Genomic DNA, 21376 nt, shown 5'->3' on the forward strand with positions numbered 1-21376 from the left:
GAAGGTCTCATATTACACAAAGAACAAGTTCCTGTGAATCGCCCTGTGAACTGCCTGGAACATCCTGTCCCATGGTCAGCCACATCATGTGATGTAAACATCGAGCTGCTTGTTCACAGCTATGTAGTACTCATATTCCAACAGTCTGTGCTTTTTAGAAGAAAAAAGTTCATGAAAATTTTTAGTGTCAGCATTTTAGTGTGCGTTTCTCTTGATATACAAATTTATAGACAAACATGTTTAATACACACACAACGTTTTTTCTTAATATAACACTTTCTGTAGGATATTTAGCTAAAATAAGCATTATATCATATTATTTGTAAACATGGTCCCTTTCCATTGGAAAGCTGTTTTGCATAATTTGGATATGTGTGAATTTTGATGGATGAACTGTAGCTGTATTTTTGTTCACATACTGTTTCAGGAAGTTGAAATCTGGTTGACACATTAAACCATGTGTATTTACACATTAAACCTTGTGTAAATACTCTTTAAAGACACTGCATTTCAGTATACGCTCAGAGTCTTCCTTCTCTGCCTGTAGATATTTTTCCTCAGAGTGGATTTTACACACACACAGCCCAGGAGTTACACTCCTAGCCAGCTGAACCCCAGAACCAAACTCTCCCCTCTAATTCTCTCTATTGCTTTTTCTCTTGATGTCCAAATTGTTGACTCCACCCACCTCTGCCTAGCTGTGCCCACAGCCAGGGACACTGAGTATATGGGGTGGAGGGGGCTTCAGCCCCCTCAATATTTGGGGGCATAGGACTCAGACCAACTTGAAGAGGAGATGCGCGTGGTGCAGCCCAGTTGAGGAGAGTGGCAGTCTTGACAGCTCCTTCACATGCTGGAGCCAGGTTCCAATGGGAGCCTGTTGGGGGGCCCCGGTCACCCCCACCAGAAAATGTGTCCAGTGGATAGTGGACTGAGTGGGTCTGGGTGGGCTGGGGTGTGTGTGTGTCATGCATGTGACATCATGAATACGTGATGCACTCCCCAATGTTTGGTGTAACATGGTGCACCTGCCCACAGCCTATGAGATGGAGGTTACAGCTCAGTACTCTGGTGGAATTCTGCGGCATTGCATACTCTAGTCTTTCTGAGCTTTCCATCAGAGATGACTTGTAAGGGCACTAAAACATCTATCAGTCCAACATATTTGGGATGGAGAGTACGGCATAAAATATTTGGGAGAGTAAGACATAAAGGTTGCTACTTTTCTTAAATAGATTTCTAAAACAACCAATGCTAATTATTTAGTAAGTTTTATTAAAACAAATAGGGATTATTTTGGAGTCGAAGTTGGTGTTATTGGGGTGTAAGTCACTGTGGGCATGTGTGTACAAATAGACATCCATTGGTGAATCTCAGGTCTCTCTTACCATTTGAGCCCATTTTCTACTAGTGGACCTGAGCAGACGTAATACTGCATTTATTTCTTAAATAGGCAAAGACCACTGTTGATATTGGCTGTTGCTTGTGCAAAGAAACAAGTTCTTCCCCTGTTGTTCTTTCCATTATCAGCCTCTATGCTCCTGTGTTATCTTTCTTTTCTTGCATAACATGCCAGGAATGATTTACTAAATAGGAGCCATCAATTTAATCAAACTCTTATTAGCTAATGGAATTCGATAAAGCAGTTTCCTTGAGAGCTCTGAATGTGAGCCTTGAAAAGCTGAAATACTCCGAGCTGCAAAAGATATCATTCTCTCTCTCTCCCTCTCCCTCTTACATAACATGCTAGTAACTTACATAACTTTGACCAAACTGCGGGAGGCAGTGGAAGACAGAAGTGCCTGGCGTGCTTTGGTGCATGGGGTCACAAAGAGTTGGACACGACTAAACGACTAAACTACAGCAACAACTTACATAACATAAGTTATGTTACTTATGTTTTTACATAACATGCTAGTAACTAAGGAGGAGCCATCGGTTTAATCCAACCCTTATTAGCTAACGGAATTCTATAAAGCAGTTTCCTGGAGAGCTCTGAACTTGAGCCTTGAAAAGCTGAAATACTCCAAGCTGCAAAAGAGATCGCTCTCTCCCTCTCTCTCCCACACTTTTCGACTCTAAAAACAAAAGGTAGGTAAGTTTTCTTGTAAATTAAACTTTCCAGGGAAAAGCAAGACTACCGAATGACAAACAACTAATCTACTCTTTCTTGCAAGAGTTCTGAGGGGCAATAAGGTATTTCATCAGATGCATGGAAACTCTTGTCACAGTTCATATTATTTTATGGTGTCACACAGAATGCAACATTTGTGTTACCAGAGATTAATAGTTATTTTGAGGGGACTGAATGTGAACTCCCATTGTGCAAGTGGAACCCTGCTCATTCGGCATGGGATACAACCCTTAATTTATATCTTGGAAAATCAAACAGAGTATTTTTCTTGTTACTATTTTGTACATACAGTGTTTTCCACTAAACAATTGTTGCATTTCTTAGCAATGAGACACAAGAATTAAAGTGATTTTCAGGCTTAATGGCACTGTATGTCATATGGGGAGTAGAACAGAAATAAATCTCTCCAACAATGCCAGGAACAGTCAGAGGCTAACACTGAAAGGAAAACTGGTTTTGCCCCAGTTGCTTATCATCATCATCATTATCATCATGATCATCATTATTATCATCATCATGATTATTATCATCATTACCATTAATATTATTACCCCATCCATGCAGTACATAAAGAACCCAGGAGAAATTTGCAAGCGTTCCATTTGCAGGGGGAAGTTTTTTGCTTCTTTCCCACCTCCCCTGAGTACAAGAATGAGTGTCAGGATAGCAGCACTGACCAAACTATGATGCCAGGCAGAATAAAGTGAGGCCAAGGGCTGCTATTTTGCATGCTGCACACATGCACTTGAGAAATAACTATGTCAGGGTGAAAGAGAAAAGCCTTATTGTGTGGGGCAAAGCCAGCTTTGAGTTGAAAGCAGCACAATTTTAATAAACACTTAAAGCAGGGGGGGGGGAATGCTTTGTTGCCTCAATGATGGGTCAAGTCTCTGTTCTTTAAATGATGGACCTTTATGTTGCTCACCTGTTATGGAAGAGAAGCATGGGATTCTGCTATGGGGTCTGCAAGAGGAGTAGGATTTGACAAAATGACACCTCTATTTCTTTGTGATTCCCCATTGTCGCATAATAGAGGGAACTATTCCCTTCTCTTTATTCTTATGCAGGCAATGGAACAAGCCGAGAAATACCTTTTCACATACAAAGGATTCTATTTCCAGCCAGACATGGTTTCAGCAGAGTACTTGGATACCTTGGAGGATTTTGAAATAAGAGACAGTGATGTATTTATAGTCACTTATCCAAAGTCAGGTAAGAGTACATTTTCGTAGGAAGAAACATGATTGCGATTCAACGATGATGGATACCCACATATATGTAAATAGTATCTATATTATACTAAGGCAAGTTTAAAACCAAATGCAAAATTGAGGTGAATATGGGTAGTATGGAACTTACCTGGTTACATAAAGATGAACTGGGCAATTATTATTTTAAAGATGGAGTAATATGTTTTCCACCAGTGTCAACCTGTTTGAGGTTTTGAAAACAACATAAATACACAACAGAAACATTCAAATTTGGTTGCTAGGGGTTTATTGTATTCACTGACTTTCAGATTTTATATGTGGTTGTAAAATGGTGTTTGCAAAATTCTATTCTTAAAAAAACTTTCATACGGTGTCTTTTTATTTCAGCATTTATCTCCCACAGTTTTGCCAATAACGGGGGGGGGGGGGCGCATATCCAATGCAGTTGTGCCCTACATGCAATAACTTCCACTTCCACACCAAAACTTCCTTCACTCTTCTCTCCCCTTGTGTCCCCAGTGTTCCCCAAATCTGCCTTGGAGGGTTGGTGGGGTGGGGAAGACCCAATAACTGGGACATAGCTGTCAATTTACAGATTTGAAAATAAGGGACCAGCAGCCTTGAAAATAAGGGACCAGCAGCCAAAATAAGTGATTTTAGGCAACCAGTTAAAAGGATAATTTATATCTGTTCTCCAGATAATTTTGGAGAGCAACGCCGGTTTTTAGCCCTTTGTTTCCAGAGGTTGCTGCTCAAGACACCAGCCGATGAGGCACTGCAATTAAATAACTACAAGCAGCAACCACTTTTCACGCAAAACGAAGTCCAAGCTACGAAGATGCTGCTGCAGTTCTGTATCTTTTCTCTCGTGCTCCATCTGCAGCTCTCAATTCCGTCAGGTGGGGCGGGAGGAGGGGGGGATAGCACCCGAAGTAAACCTGCAGATCAGACCATCTATGCTAGTCTACCACTACAAATCTATGGGAGAAGCGCTTGTGGTCCTTCCCTTATAGCCCTTGAAACACCTGCCTGCGCCTCCTCCTCCTCTTCCCCCTCTTCCTCCTCTCTCTGAACTGCTTTCTCTATGGTTGCCCTCACTCTCCTCTCAAGGCTCCTCATCAATTCATAGACCATGCCAGGCTGCCAATCTCATTCGGGTCCTTCAGCGGCACAGCTGCAGTACGGCCTAGCGGGAGCGGCGGCGACGGGCAGAGGGGAGGCCCCAGGCAGAGACGCTTAATTTGGTGGCCGTGAGGAGGATGGTGGTGGAAGGGTCCAAGGCTCCTACCAGTCCTGGTGGGGAGGGGTTCCCGGAGGCCGAGGCTGGTGAGAGGAGGCCAGAGGGGGGGGTGGGCCAGGCAGCCAAGCAACACAGTTGGAGGACTTCTGGTCAGTGCCAGCGATTAATGGCGGATTCCCTCTGAGCTCCGGAGGGAATCTGCTCCGCGGGTTCGGGTCCTGCCGCTGCGGCGAAGAGGGGACCCCAAAAAATCACGGGCAGTGAAGCCTGTGAGCGAGGAGACTCAGTGGGCACCTTTTGCGCCCCCCTAAACCGTGAAGGAGCCTTTTTAAAGGCTTCAGAACGGGAGCGGGTGAGCGGCGCGGTGCTGAGAGTTGTCTACCCAGTCCGTGGAGTGAAGCCGCATGGCCATTATCGGAGAGCGCTGATTTCTTCCTGAAAATTGGACTCAAAAGCAACTACCTGTGAGTAGGTTTAAAGGATTTAATTGGAACAAAATTAGAAGAATTTTGGCACCGATACGGGAAAGGTATAAACAGGAAGTCTGCCTTTCCGGTCTGTAGATAGACTAAAGCAAAGAGACTGTAAAGCTGTAACTTTGGAAGAGTTTTCCTTTGAAAAAGAACAAATCCACCATCAAAAAAGCAGCCCCCCTCCTGTTTGCAGGAGCGGAGGGGCGGAAATTGTACATTATATACCTACATGAAAAGGGGAGAACAAAAACACATCCGCTGCCTTAAACCCTGGGGATGGACTGCCTTGACAGGGAAGCCGATCAGTGGGCTGTCAGCACGTTAAGGTAAAGACTTTTGAAGTAACTCTGTGAAAAGATACAGTATCTCTGGACTGTTTTGTATATAAAATAACCCTAAAGGCAACTGAAACTGTGGCTTTTAAGGGATATGGGGACTTTTAAAGACTACATTTGTTTCAAAAAATTGCAAAGTGAAGTTGGAAGCTTCTCCCCCTAGAGGAGACATTGTTGCAACAACAACAACTAAGCCACTAGCAGCTAGGCCACTGGAAATTTCCTTTTCAAAACAAATCTACAGGCGTGAGACTGACCTTGGCTTTGCATGAGAGTGTTATGGCAAATGGTAAAGGGAAAATAGAGCTGGTACAGGAAAAAAACCACTAGGTCTGGCAGACAATACAAGAATGTCATTCCACACCAGCGAAGGGCTTCAACATCCGGAGGCACAGGAGCAGCTGCTGCCTCGCAAATAAAATCAAAAGCTATGTTATCTGAAGACACTTTGGCACAGGTACTTGGCAAAATTAATGAATCTTTGGAAAATTTAACGAAACAGGTAGCAGAGACAAATAAACAAGTTGCAGAAACTAATAAACAAGTAGCTGAGGCCTCAGCAAAAATTGATTTGAATACTACAAGTATTAACGAATTGGGAAAGAAGGTGAACTCTAATACACAGTCCCTCGAAAAACTTCTAGAGGAATCGGCCACAACTCGAAAGATTGCAGAGGAGGCAAAGGAAATTGCAATTGCTACCCAGGAGAAGATACCACCGGTCTATAAGAAATTAGAGGATCATGATTTGACACTGTCTATGATTGAACTACAAGGAAAAGAGAGAAATTTAAGAATCAGAGCAGTACCTGAAAGTGAGACGGATAATTTGGCGGACTTCCTTACAAAGGAATTTCTGGATTTTTGGCAACAGGGCCTGGAGAAGGAAGAATTCAAGATAGTGAGTGCATTTAGACTCGGCAGAAGACAGAGAAAGAATAAGGCAAGAGACTGTTTGATAACTTTAAGATCAAAAGAAGAAAGAGACAAAATTTTGAATTTGCACTACCAAAAAACTTTGGTAATTGAAGATTCATATGTGGAGATCTTTAAGGATATACCGAAGCATATTTTGGATGTAAGAACCTACTATAGAGATCTGGTTGTTCTACTGAGAAGAAACAACATACTCTTCAGGTAGGAATTCCCCCAAGGCCTATCCTTTAAATACAAAGGAAGGAAAATAAGAATAAGGACAGTGAGCGATAAAGACAAGTTTCTGAGAGACCACGAAGAGGATCTTCAGAAAGAAGCGGAATCTGGAGAGGAGCCAATTCCATCAGGAAAAGGAATACTAGACATAGCAAACTTATCATTTGGACTGAAACCACCGACAGAAGAAGAACAACTACTTGGAGCAGTAGGAGGGGAAAGTAAGTAACTCCATCATGGCTCTGCAACTTCTAAGCTGGAATTGTAATAGTTTGAATTTGCCCCGGAAGAGAAAAAGTGTTTTCCACATATTGGAAAAAGAACAATTGGACATGTGATGAAACACATGTGATGAGGTTACATAGAAAAATACTTATTAATATAAGATTGGGACAAGAATTTATTTCATCTGATAAAGTTAAAAAAAGAGGAGTGGTGATATATGCAAAGGAAAAATTGTTACCGAAATTAATTTTTAAAGATGAACAAGGAAGATTTTTGGCAATTGAAATCCAAGTTCAAGGAGAGAAATTTTTGATCGTAGGAATTTATGCACCGAATGAGGGGAAATCTGAATTCTTTAAGAAGTTGCACGAGACCTTATTGGACTATTTGGACTATAACTTAATTTTGATGGGAGATATGAATGGAGTAGTATCTACAAATATGGACAAAGCACAAAGACAGGTAGTTACTAAAGATGGAAGACTACCCAAAACTTTCTTTGAAATGACTGACAATATGGACTTGATTGATATCTGGAGAACAAAGAATCCTCTTGAGAGAGAGGGAACCTTCTTTTCTGAAGCCAAGATGACATGGACTAGAATTGACCAAATATGGGTTACTAGAGGAATGGCACCAAAGATAAAGAAAGTGGAAATGTGCCCAAAAACTTGCTCCGACCATAATGCTGTAAGGATGGAGATGAAGCAAGCAACAGCTGGCTCCTTCAGATGGAGGATGAATGACACTTTATTCAGAGATGAAGAAGTGTATAAAAAGGCCCAAAAAAACTTTGAGAGACTATTTTGAAATAAATATGAAGACCAATGTTGAAAAAAGAGTAATCTGGGACGCAAGTAAAGCTGTTATGTGAGGATTCCTGATACAACAAAATGCAATAAAGAAGAGAAGCCAAAATGAGAAAAAGGATAAGATTTTGGAGAAGATAAAAGAAGGGGAAAGGAAATTAAGATCAAAACCAAAGTCCCAAGAGATTTTGAGAGAAATTAAGTTATATCAAACACAATATATGGAACTGATGAATCAAGAAATAGAATGGAAAATTAAACAAATGAGACAAAAGACATTTGAATCAGCAGATAAATGTGGTAAACTATTGGCTTGGCAAATGTGGAAAAGACAAAAATTAAATACGGTTACAAATTTAGAAGTGGAAGGAAAGAACATCTATAACCCAATTGAGATTAGAAATTGCTTCCAGAGATACTTTAAACAATTATATTCACAAGGGCCACAGAAAGAAATGGACATAGACCGATTTCTTGAGATAAATGGATTACAAAAAATTTCTCATGAAAGTAAAATAGCGCTGAATCATAAAATAACTGAACAGGAAATAGAAGGTGCCATTCAAAACATGCAATTGGGCAAGTCTCCGGGACCGGATGGGATGACTTCCAGATACTATAAAGCTTTGAAGGAGTGGTTATTACAACCTTTGAAGGAAGTCTGCAATGAAATTTTGGAGGGGAAAAGGGCACCAGAATCGTGGAAAGAGGCTTATATTACACTTATACCGAAGACAGAGACTGAAAAGACTCAACTTAAGAACTACCGCCCTATTTCGCTACTAAATGTGGATTACAAAATTTTTGCTGACATTTTGGCTAAGAGACTGAAAAAAGTCTTGATGGAGGAGATTCATAGAGACCAAGCGGGCTTTCTCCTGGGAAGACATCTGTCAGATAACGTAAGGAATATAATTGACATTTTGGAAAAGCTAGAAGTGAATATAAACACTAAAGCAGTTTTGATATTTGTGGACGCGGAGAAAGCCTTTGACAATATTTCTTGGAGCTTTATGAGGAAGAATCTTCAGGGGATGGGGGTAGGCCAAGGGTTTGAAAACAGTATAGGTGCAATATACTCTGAGCAAAAAGCTAAACTAATTGTAAACAATGTGGTTACGGAAGAATTTAAGATAGAAAAAGGGACACATCAGGGGTGCCCAATCTCCCCACTACTTTTTATATCAGTCCTGGAGGTCTTGCTGAACATGATCAGAAGAGACCAGCTGGTTAAAGGTGTACAGGTCGGAGCCAAACAGTACAAATTGAGAGCATTTGCAGATGATCTGGTACTTACATTACAAGAGCCAGAATCTAGTACTAAAAGGGTTTTAGAATTAATTCAAGAGTTTGGTCAAGTAGCAGGATTTAAACTGAACAAGTTAAAAACTAAGGTATTAGAGAAAAATTTAACAGCTATCGAAAAAGAGAGGTTTCAGAATGAGACAGGTCTAACTGTGGTTAAGAAAGTGAAATATTTGGGGATTAACATGACAGCTAAAAATGTGAATTTATTTAAAGATAATTATGAGAAATGTTGGACAGAAGTGAAAAAAGATTTAGAAATCTGGTCAAATTTGAAGCTTTCCTTGTCTGGTCGAATTGCAGCTATAAAGATGAATGTATTGCCTAGAATGTTGTTTTTCTTTCAAACATTGCAAATTGTGGACAAGATGGACTGTTTCAAGAAGTGGCAGAAAGACATTTCTAAATTTGTCTGGCAGGGCAAGAAACCCAGAATAAAATTTAAGATTTTAACTGATGCAAAGGAAAGGGGGGGATTTGCCCTGCCAGACTTTAAACTTTATTATGAATCAGCAGCTTTCTGCTGGTTGAAAGACTGGCTGCTTCTTGAGAATACAGACATTTTGGATTTAGAAGGTTTTAACAATGTTTTTGGATGCCATGCATATTTATGGTATGACAAGGTCAAAGCACATAAAGCATTTAAAAACCATATTGTCAGGAAAGCATTGTTTAATGTTTGGATAAGATATAAAGACCTATTGGAAAGTAAAACCCCAAGGTGGTTGTCTCCAATGGAAGCGAAAGCTCAGAAAAAGCTCAATATGGAGGCCAAATGGCCAAAATATTGGGAAATTTTGGAACAAGAAGGAGATAGATTGAAATTGCAGAGTTTTGAGAAATTAAAAAATAAAGTGCGAGATTGGCTTCATTATTATCAGATAATGGAGGCATATAATTTGGACAAAAAAATTGGCTTCCAGGTGGAAATCAAAATTAGAAACAGAGCTGTTAGAACCTAAAACTAAGATTTTGTCAAAGATGTATAACTTGCTGCTGAAATGGAACACTCAGGATGAAACGGTGAAATCTGTTATGATTAAATGGGCACAAGACGTTGGACACAACATTATGTTTGCTGACTGGGAACAGTTATGGACCATAGGTATGAAATTTACGGCATGTAATGCCTTAAGAGAGAATATTATGAAAATGATTTATAGGTGATACATGACCCCAGTCAAGCTTGCAAAAATTTACCACTTGCCTGATAATAAATGTTGGAAATGTAAAGAAAATGAAGGTACATTCTTTCACCTTTGGTGGACGTGCCCAAGGATTAAGGCTTTCTGGGAGATGATCTATAATGAAATGAAAAAGGTATTTAAATATACCTTCCTGAAGAAACCAGAGGCCTTTCTCCTGGGCATGGTTGGCCAATTGGTGCCAAAGAAGGATAGAACATTCTTTATGTATGCTACAACAGCAGCAAGAATACTCATCGCAAAGTATTGGAAGACACAAGATCTACGCACCTTGGAAGAATGGCAGATGAAGGTGATATACTATATGGGACTGGCAGAAATGACTGGCAGAATCCGAGACCAGGGAAGAGAGACGGCGGAAGAAGATTGGAAGAAATTTAAGGACTATCTTAGGAAACATTGCAAAATTTATGAATGTTAGAATCATGTTGGTTTAGAAATTAAGTGGTTTTCAGCTGTAATGATTAAGTAAAAAGAAAAGAAAGGTTAAAAATTAAATGAAAATTAAGGGAGAGGATTTGTTGAATTAATAATTAGAAATTTGAATACAGAAAGGGGAGGTATGAGGAGGTCGGGGAAGTAAGTTATAAGAAAATAAGGGATTGAAACTTTACTTGTTTTTAATGGTTTTTAGTTTTGTATTTTGTTTTTTATATTTGTTATTTTTTGTGTTTGTGTTTTGTTTTTATTACTTTTTTTGTATAATTTTTGAAACTTCAATAAATATCTTTTTTTAAAAAAAGCAACACAGTTGGAGCCTCCCTCCTCCCTGGCCAGCAAGGAGGGAGGGAGAGGAGCTGCTTCCTTTGAAACCCGGGAAATTTAAGGGACATCCATCAACAAGGGACCACAGCAGGACATGGCGCTGGGATAAGGGACTGTCCCTCCAAATAAGGGACGCTTGACAGCTATGAACTGGGAGTGGGAGAGGAGAGAGAGGGGAAGTTCTGCATTGTATAGGCATTTAAGACTTGGGTGACATGAATAAAGGCTTCTGCAACTGCCTTTTGCCTATTATGTTTGTCTCACTGGCCATTTGTCAACATTTCTGTTCCTAGAATGCATTGATAAAAAATCATGGTTTGAATCCACTGAATCAAAGTACTTTGGAGAACAGAAAACTTTCTTTTAATTTCCTGGTCTTTGACTGTCATTTGTATAATGTTCTGAGAAGAATCTGGAATAGCGTTTTTGGTAGCTTTCTAAAAAATAAAGGAACTTATTAGCAAATATTGTTCTGTCTTCCCAAATCCTCGATGCAGAAACATGTTGTTCTCAGTTATTTCACTCTGCAAAGTACTAAGTACATTCATGACAATAAATGAATGAAATAGGCTTATTCTCGTTTATAGGAACAATATGGACTCAAAATATTTTGAGCTTGATTTATCATGAAGGTCACCGAGATGGAACTGAAAAAGTGGATTTACTAGACAGAGTTCCATGGCTGGAGTACAAGCTCCGCGATGTGGATTACATCATTCGTCCATCACCTCGCCTCTTTGCTTCCCATGTCCCCTACTATTTGGCACCCAAGGGATTAAGGAACAGAAGAGCAAAAGTAGGAAACAGCACATTTATTATTTGATCAAATTAAACGTTTGTCTTGTCTTATTTAAATTAACATCTGGGTTTCTGTTAACATTTCTCCGTTTCTGAGGGCAGTTCAGAAATTTTATGCGTATATATCCTACTTCAACAACCTGGTTCCTGGCACATTTCAGAGCCACAGAAATAACTATAGAAGCAAAACAGAATAGACAGTAGGAACAATAAGATCAGCAATAGAATAAAATTTGTTGTTATTCCTGCAGGTTGTTTATGTGGTCAGAAACCCAAAGGATGTCTTGGTTTCCTATTACCATTTTTCCAAAACTTCACGCAAATTAGAAGAAGTAGAAGATTTTGGAATTTTCATGGAGAGGTTTTTGGCTGGAAAGGGTAAGGATGATTTCCTACTCTAAAATGAACAACTTTTTAATAATAATGTTAATAATAATTTTGATTAGTTTTCAATTACAACCCAATGACAGACTCATTACAACAATGCAATACAATTACTAATACCAATCATTATGTCTATCTTTCCCGGTTGTTGTTGCTGTTTTCCATCATGCCTTGCCAGACAAATTTTGAAACATCTTTTTGCCATTGTTTGAAGTATACTGCACCTCTGACTACAGGTACTGATTGGAATAAAAACAGCATTCTTATCAATACATTCTTTTTGATCAACGAGATTCTCCCCGACAGTGACAGGTTTATTTTCCATATTACACTTCCATATTTCTTTTTATTTCATTTCATTCCATTCCTTTACATAATTATCTTTCAAAATGTTTATATTTCTAGCTGTTAGCCATACACCAAGGTATTTTACCTTCTTTTCTACCACCAATTTTGTTGTTTCTCTAAATTCATTTTTCCATTGTTCCGACATATTCTTTAACAGAAGCTTTGTTTTATTTTTATTTAGCCTAAAGCCTGCGACTTGTCCAAATTGTTTAATTTTTTCCAGCACCCTTGGTATGTTGTCCAAGGGGTCTTCTACCGTTATCACCAGGTCATCCACAAAAGCTTTAATTTATATGATTTTCAACCCACTGTTATTCCTTTAATGCTATCATCCATTCTTATATTCTTTGCCAGATTTCTAAGGTTAATATAAATAATAATGGAGATAGGAGGTAACCCTGTCTTGTTCCTTTTGTTCTTACATTTTTCTGTTATTGTCTTGTTTACAATCAACATCGCCTGTTGTTCAAAATAAATTGCTTCTATACTATTTAAGAAAGTCTGACTGAAGTCCATCATTTCAATCACTTTTTTCAAGAGACATTATCAAAAGCCTTCTCTGAATCAACAAACATCAGTGCCGCCTGTCTTTCATCTCTGACCTCTAGATACTCAATCACATCTATTATATTCCTTATGTTATTTTTCATCTGTCAGCCAGGTAGAAAACCAGCTTGATCCTGATGTATTGAATCCTTCAAAATTACTTACAAACGTTCCACCATAATACTGGCGAACAGTTTATAGTCATTATTCAGCAGAGAAATTGGTCTATAATTTTTTACTGCTGTTAAATCAGTAGCCTGTTTAACAACAACAACAATAGTAATAATAATAAATTTTTATTTGTACCCTGCCCTCCCCGGCCTCCAGGGCAGCTAATATATGCCTCTTTCCAGGATTCTGGGACTTTCCTTGATCTCAGGATGTTATTCATAAGTTCTTTCAGTGGCTCTGAGATATACATTTGCAGTTTTCTGTAATATTTTGTGGTCGATCCATCTGGTCCATACGATTTGTCTGGTTGATAGCTTGTTGAAGTTCATTCATTGTTATTGATGCGTTTAAATGTATGGGGTTTTTTTTTTTTGAAATTTTTGGTAAATTGTTCTCCTTTAAATATTCCTCTATTTTAAATTTGTTTTCTTTGCCAGCTCTGTATAAATTCAAGTAATACTTTACAAATTGTTATATCCTTCAGGTCATCTATTATTTTTCTATCGACTTCAAGCTTGGATATAACATTAATTTCTTGTTTTCTCTTTAACTGCCATGCTAATTATTTCCCTGGTTTATTTGCAAATTCAAAATTCATTTATTTTATTTTTTTTATTTTCCATTCTATTTCTTGGTTCACTAGCATAGAAAATTGTGTTTTTATCTCTTTATATTTTGTTTTATTTCTTCTTTCTTAGGATCCTTTATCAATTCTTTTTCTTTTTAAATTAATTCATCCATAATTTCTTTTTTCTTCACATCTTTTTCTTCGCATCTCTCACCTTCTTTTGATAACCTCCATCTTCTTGTTGGATTTTGTTCACCTCTTAATTCCAAATAAACTGGGTTATTGTCTGAAAAAGTCAGTGGTTTTATTTCTGTCCATTTTGATTTTGGCACTAAGTCATCTGAGATCCAAATGAAGTCAATTCTTCTGGCAGATTGAGAAGGGTCTGAAAAGTGAATGTATTCTCTATCATATACATGTTTGAATAGTAATGAACCTTATCAGTTCCTTGGCAATTTCACAGATCCCTTTCATCTTTCTGTTCAGCTAGAGATAACTACAAAGTCGTACTTCCAATTAAATTAAATTAAATTAAATTCCAAGTCCTTTTAGCACTTTCTAGTTCAGCCCATAAACAATAAAGGATATGGAAAAGACAGCTCTAAGTTTCCATCGTAAATCTTTTGCAAAACAGAGCTTCCCTCTCTCTTTCCATTTTTCTTCTTCACACATAGTTCCATTTAATTTTGTATTCCATATCAACAATCCAGTGTCCTCCTTCCTCACTTGCACATATATAAATTGGACTAGCATTCAAGGGAGGGTTAGCATATCATAAATGTAAAGAAATAAAAAACTTTGTATAAAGAAGACGTAGGCTCACCTCCCGCTGTCTTTTGTACCGAATGAAGTCTTCTCTCAAGTTCAAACCTTGATGACCTTGCGGTTGATTCCATTCTGCAGTTTGTAATCTCATCTCTTCTAGCACATGCCTATACATTAGTCAAAATTAAGCTCTCATTAACAGGAGAACCTCTGTTTCTTAGTGGCGGTATAGGAGGATTATCGGCAGGTGGAGTGCTTTTGCACTCAACAAATCCCTGTCTTTAGCATTCCATGCCAGAGCAAGAGTCAGGTACCGAGACGAACTGCGAGTGAAGCCCGGGAAACATGCAAGGATAATAACCCTCAATCATCATTGGTTTTCCCTCGGCAATGATTTCCCACTCTCTTGAGAGCTGCTTTCATCAAGGCAGACAGGATCCAGAAGCTTAAAATGAATCTCTTTTGTCCCTTCATCCTTATCTCCTTTGACAACAAATTAAAGAAATTCTCTGTGTGGTAAGGAACGTTTTCAGAATGCCATGTCTAATGCCATAGGTTACTCTGAGGAAATGCCACATCCATGCATCACAAAGAGTCTCCAACTCAGACTCCAACTACACCATTTTATGCCACTGGTGAATGGTGCCCAATGACGCAGAAGGAAGGGTGTAGATTTGGCCAACTCCCAAAGGACATCAGGTGGATTTATATTCTCTTTGCATCAGGATGCAGCAGCTACAAATCATTACAAGGTGGAGCCCCGAATCCTTAATCAAGTGTAAAGATTCGTGTCAAGTTATAACTAAGAAACCCTGACACAGTCTCTTAAATGTTGCAAGTATTGACTGCCACACCATATAAGGAAACTGGCAGTGTGGGAAGGAAGGGGGCTGGAGGAAGGCTAGACTGATCTCAGCCCACCCATCACTCTTCCATCACATTGCCTGGAAGCACAGAAGGGAGCCTTAAAATGCAGAACTCTTCTGCAAATTCCTTCTCTGAGAAAGTGTTTGGTGAGGGTGGATAGTATTAATTCAGCTTCTCTTTAATGGTTTGTAGCACTGCTGGTTCTTAAATTGATTCCTCTAAATTGTTTTAATGGAATTTATATGTTTGTACTGCTTTTCTCTGAATGTTTTTCAAAAAATCACCTGATCTACATTTTATGCCAAATCAACTTCTTTCCCATCAGTACTTGCAAGTTTATGGTTGGACCATGTAGAAGGCTGGTACACTCACAAGGATGACTTCAATATTCTGTTTCTTACCTATGAAGAAATGAAGAAGGTAAGTTATCAAAATGCTATGCAGTCTGATATTAAACATCCATCAAAACTCACCTTTACAAAATAGAGGAAGGAAGCAATTTGATTATTCAAGTGCCCTCAGCTGCTGCTTCCCCTGCTAGTCTCATCTCTTTTCTAAAGGTTGTTTTTTTTAAAAAAAAAAAAAAAGACTAGTGGGCCATGGACTCAGGAGCCGCTTTTCAGACCCCAGACTGCGAAAAGTGCACTTTAACCATTTCCCCTGAGGGATTATGGGGCGATAAATAAAGTGTTGTGATCCCAAGTAAGATATGTCATTTCACAGGCCCTCTGATGCTGAAGAGAGATTTCACAGAACCTCCCTTGTGTCTTCAACAGGGACATTTATTTATTGACTTGTGGACTCAGTTGAAAGAGCTGCCCCATAATATAATGAATTCTGCATGGCTCATGGAATAAAAGCAACAATGAGAGTATAATACGATGCAATGGCAATTATTACAAACTAGGCAAATAAAGATCCAGGCTGCTTGTTTCCCCTGCTTGTTATCCTGAGAACGGGGCCTGACAGGCCTCTGTACAGTAGAGAGGGTTCTTTTAAAAATGTTTTTAAATTATTCTTTTATCCTTTTAAATTCTTTTTTAGCTTAAATGTTTAGTTGTGGTTAGGGATTTGCTTAAATTTAGTATGAGAGTCGTTTATTAAATTATTTTTAGTTTCTATTGTTTTATTGGTTTTTTTGTTTAGTTTGTAATTTGTTTTTAAGGGGTGGGGTCCAGGCTGCCTGGGAGTGGGCCCCAGCCAACAGAATGGCTGGGGCAGGTTCCGCGGGGGGATGTACTGGGACAACCAATCTCAGTGATCACGGGTAGGAGGAGGAGTTACGCTAAGACCAGACCATGTCATTAGAGAGTAAGCAGATTTAGTCGCTGTTTGAGGACTATTCCTGCCTCCAGGTCTGGTCTTGACCGGATGGATACTGGAATCAGCACATGACCTGAAGGTGCAGCTGTGCAATGCCAAGTCAATGATTCATAAGACCACTGCCATCCATGACTTGATCGTGGATGGAGGACTTGATCTGGCATGTGTGACAGAAACTTGGTTGGATGCAGCAGATGGTCCTGTTCTTGCCGCTGCTTGTCCACCAGATTTCTCTTACGCACAACAACCCAGGTCATGTGGGGGGGGGGTGTTGCAGTGATTTTTAGGAAGTCATTAGCTTGCACCAGGCATCCTATTGGGAAGACTCAGTTTTTGAGTGCATGTTCTGGAAGTTGGGCAATAGGGGCAGTACAGGATTCCTTTTGGTGTACCGACCTCCCTGCTCAGTTTTCTGAGTGCATGTTCTGGAAGTTGGGCAATAGGGGCAGTACAGGATTTCTTTTGGTGTACCGACCTCCCTGCTGCACCAAGGATTCGCTGCCCAAGCTGCTTCAGGTTGTGGTGGATATTCTCCTGGAAACACCTGGTTTGGTTGTCCTGGGGGATTTTAACATCCACACAGACACAACCTTACAAGGGGCTGCTCAGGGCTTTGTGGAAAGCATGGCCTCCATGGGGCTGTCCTTAAATAAGTTTGGCCCAACTCAAACCATGGACATGCCTTAGACCTGGTGTTCACCTCTATGGATGTGGGTGACCTGACACTAAGTAAAAGTGAAACAAAAGAAGTGCCATGGTCAGATCACTTCCTGGTGCAACTGGACTTCTCCGTGACCTCTGCAGGGAGGTGGGACCAATTCGGATGGTCCGCCCCCACCACTTAATGGATCCAAATGGTTTCCAGAGAGTGGTAGGGGATGCTTTATCCCATGTTGATGGCCTTTCAGCTGATTCCCTGGTGGCCCGCTGGAATGTTGAGCTAACCAAGGCTATTGACTGTCAGGCTCCAAAGCGCCCTCTCCGATTACATGGAGCCTGGACAGCCCCTTGGTTTTCCCCAGAGCTGAGGGTGATGAAACAATCATTGAGACGGCTAGAGCGTCAGTGGCAGAAAACTCATTCTGAATCTGAGCAGATACGGGTTAGAGCTCAACATTGAGCCTACCACTTGGTAGTGGCGATAGCAACAGCAAAGAGGACCTTCTTCACTGTCTCTGTTGCATCTGCAGAAAACAGCAGCAGGAGACTCTTTCAGGTAGTTCACAATTTAATGGAACCGCCTGTGCCATCAGGGCCCGGTAAAGGCCCCAATATCTTCTGCAATGACTTTGCAAAGTTCTTTGCTGATAAAGTCTCTTAGATTCAGAATGAGGTAGACGCCACAGTGGGAGCAGGGCTGGGGAGGAAAGCGCTAGAGTCCTGTCTAGTCAAGTTGTATGGGATTGTTTCCAATCTGTTACCTCCGAGGATGTGGCCAAGCTGCTTGGACAAGTGAAACCAACCACCTGTCTCCTTGATCCTTGCCCATCCTGGCTTATAAAAGCTAGCCGGGAAGGGCTGGGCAATGGGCTCTGCAGGGTGATGAATGCTTCCCTCGGGGGGGGGGGCTTCTCAGACCCACTGAAAGAGGCAGTCATTAAACTGCTTCTTAACAAAAAAATCTTTAGACCCGGCCAATATGGCCAACTATTGCCCAGTCTCAAATCTTTCATTCTTGGGCAAGGTGATTGATCAGGTGGTTGCTGAACAACTCCAGGCACATCTGGAGGATGTGGACCATTTGGATCCCTTCCAGTCAGGATTCAGGCCTCATCATGGGACTGAAACTGTCTTGGTCACACTGGTCAATGATCTCCAGTGGGCTAGGGAAAAAGTTGAAAGCTGTTTCTTAGTTCTGCTGGATCTCTCAGCGGCCTTTGATACCATCTACCATGGCATCCTTCTGGACTGTCTAGAGGGGCTGGGAGCTGGGGGCACTGTCATACAGTGGTTCCGCTCTTTCTTCCTGGGCCGTATGCAGAAAGTGGTATTGGGGGATGTGTGTTCAGACCCATGGGCTCTCACTTGTTGGGTGCCTCAGGGTTCCGTCCTCTCACCCATGCTTTTTAACATCTGTATGAAGCCGCTGGGAGAGATAATCAGGGGGGTTGGGCTGGGTGTTCATCAGTATGCAGATGATACCCAGCTCTAACTCTCTTTTAAATTGGAACCAGTGAAGGTGGTGAAGGTCCTGTGTGGGTGTCTGGAGGCAGTTGGAGGATGGATGGCGACTAAGAGATTGAGGTTGAATTGTGACAAGACAGAAGTACTGTTTTGGGGGGACAGAGGGTGGGTAGGTGTGGAGGGCTCCCTGGTCTTGAATGGGGTAACTGTGACTCTGAAGGATCAGGTGTGCAGCCTGGGAGTCCTTTTGGACTCCAGGTGTCCATGGAGGTGCAGGCCAATTCTGTGTCCAGGGCTGAGATCCTACCTGCCCTTGGACTGCCTTGCCAGAGTGGTGCATGCTCTGGTTATCTTCTGCTTGGACTACTGCAATGTGCTCTACGTGGGGCTACCTTTGAAGGTGATCCGGAAACTACAACTAATCCAGAATGCGGCAGCTAGACTGGTGACTTGGAGTGGCTGCCGAGACCACATAACACCGGTTCTGAAAGACCTACATTGGCTCCCAGAACGTTTCCGGGCACAGCTCAAAGTGTTGGTGCTAATCTTTAAAGCCCTAAACGGTCTCGGCCCAGTATACCTGAAAGAGCGTCTCCACCCCCATCATTCTGCTCGGACACTGAGGTCCAGCCCCAAGGACCTTCTGGCGGTTCCCTCACTGAGAGAAGCGAAGTTACAGGGAACCAGGCAGAGGGCCTTCTTGGTAGTGGCGCCCACCCTGTGGAACGCCCTCCCATCAGATGGCAAAGAAATAAACAACTATCTGACTATTAGAAAACATCTGAAGGCAGCCCTGTTTAGGGAAGCTTTTAATGTTTGATTAATTATTGTATTTTAATTATTGTATTTTCCCAGGGTGGCTGGGAAAACACAGCCAGATGAGCAGGTTGTTTTTTATTATTATTATTATTATTATTATTATTATTATTATTATTATTATTCTGCCTGTTCCATGAGTTTTAGTCACTAGGCTGTCAGGCTTCTCTATTGTGGATGGCCTGACATTTAAACCACATTCCATTTCAGGATCTAAGAAGCTCTGTATTGAAATTATGCAACTTCCTGGGAAAGAGACTGACGGAAAAGGAGGTGGAGGCTGTTGTGGATCAGGCTACATTTAATAAAATGAAAGCAGATCCCAGGGCAAACTATGAGTTCTTGCCAAATGATTTAATAGACCACAGCAGAGGGCATTTTCTTCGCAAAGGTAAGTCAGTGGCAGATCAAACTGATTTAGTGCGGCTTGCAGAATTCCCGACAGATTCACTTGGCACCTACTATGATATTTGATAGGCACCAAGTGATGGTGATTTCATTTTTTCCAGTCTTCATGAAACTCTCAGTTTCTGGTGTTTCCTAATTTTAGAGTTGTTCTATTATGTACTTTCTCTGTTGTTTTTCCCTTCTTCTAAATATGTATATTTAAGGGTGGCATAGTTGTCTTTACAATCTGGAGTGTGGAAACTTTTTCACACAGAGGGTCATATTCCTAACTAGGGATGGAATATATCTGGGGTTATGGATATTTATTTGACCACCACAATGCACTTTCTTTCTGTCTGCTTCCTGGGCCAGGCACTGTTGGAGACTGGAAGAACATGATGACAGTCGCACAAAGTGAAAGATTTGACAGTGTTTTTAAGAAGAGAATGGAAAAGCTACCCTTCAAGTTCTGCTGGGACATCAATGAGGAATCATGAGTCTGCCTTCAGCTTGGAAGGAGGAATTAAAGTGTATGCATTAAATCCAGGCCTATTTGTAAGAGTTAGGGGGGAAAACCTCTCATGTGGCTTAATAGCTTCCTAATGCCTGAATATGTGTAATATATATATATATATTAAAAAAACCCCACTACAATACAATTACATTTGTACTGTAAACCTCTTCTCTTTCTGCATTCCAACATGTCTTAATTTTTGACTCCATGTGCAACAGTCAAGGAATCCCAAACTAACTATTGGGATTAGTAACTGTGTTTTAATGAAGCTACTACTGGATTATTGTAATTGAAAATTAATAAAGATTATTGTTAAAAAAACCTAACTAACTATTGGTGTTGCAGATGCAAATGTAAATCATACGAGTCATTCAAGTCATTTATTTATTTATTGTTGGTGGAATTTCACTTCACACTCTTCCAGTTGTTCTCTCAGGACAAACATTTCAGTTTGCCAGGTGGCACAACCCCTTCCCCCTCACCTTCCTTTCCCTCTGCTCTGTTCTTGGGGTTCTCCTGAACCCCACAGAGTCATTTTTGAGGGTGTGTCAGGAATATGCAGGGAGGACAAGTGGGGAAAATGGACAGTGCATGTTTGATGCCCATAGCAATTTCTTTCATGGGTCAGGTTGAAAAGGGGCAAATTCCATCGGGATCGTGAAACAGAGAGAAAGGGTTAAAACAAATTTTGGGGAATGGAGGAGGTGAAATGAGGATCCCAAGAAGCATCTGAGTCCAGGGAAGAGGCCAGTAGTAGAGAAATGTTCTGCCCTGAAACATTGGACACCTCAAGCCAGACACCGCCTGCTGTGGAACAACCTTGGTGCCTCTTGCAATCAGCAAGAAGCCTTCTCCTTCAGGGGAGGAAACTAGAGTAAATTCAATGCTAAGCCATTGCCAACACTGCCGCC

The 21376-nt window shown here is 40.7% G+C and overlaps 2 protein-coding genes across 3 annotated transcripts in view; both read left to right on the forward strand.

Annotated features, from left to right (window-relative positions):
- The first annotated feature begins 1959 nt into the window (after window positions 1-1959).
- LOC309366438 (amine sulfotransferase-like) overlaps window positions 1960-21376 on the forward strand; it is a 35782-nt gene continuing 16365 nt past the window's right edge. The window contains exon 1 of one of the 2 annotated variants that reach the window (XM_081905007.1): window positions 1960-2091. The gene's annotated coding sequence lies outside the window, so the exon portion shown is untranslated. Of the gene's footprint in view, window positions 2096-21376 lie in introns of both variants that reach the window. The other variant, XM_081905009.1, reaches the window with a different exon arrangement.
- On the forward strand, window positions 3034-20581 carry LOC309366444 (amine sulfotransferase-like). Its single transcript, XM_081905019.1, has 7 exons — window positions 3034-3108; window positions 3202-3346; window positions 11442-11650; window positions 11904-12030; window positions 15627-15721; window positions 19775-19955; window positions 20324-20581. The coding sequence occupies exons 1-7, from the start codon at window positions 3049-3051 to the stop codon at window positions 20446-20448; spliced, it is 942 nt and encodes a 313-aa protein (XP_081761145.1). The 5' UTR covers window positions 3034-3048; the 3' UTR covers window positions 20449-20581.

Source organism: Podarcis melisellensis (assembly GCF_964234715.1).
Source record: "Podarcis melisellensis genome assembly, chromosome: 3".
Classification (NCBI taxonomy): Eukaryota; Metazoa; Chordata; class Lepidosauria; order Squamata; family Lacertidae; genus Podarcis; species Podarcis melisellensis.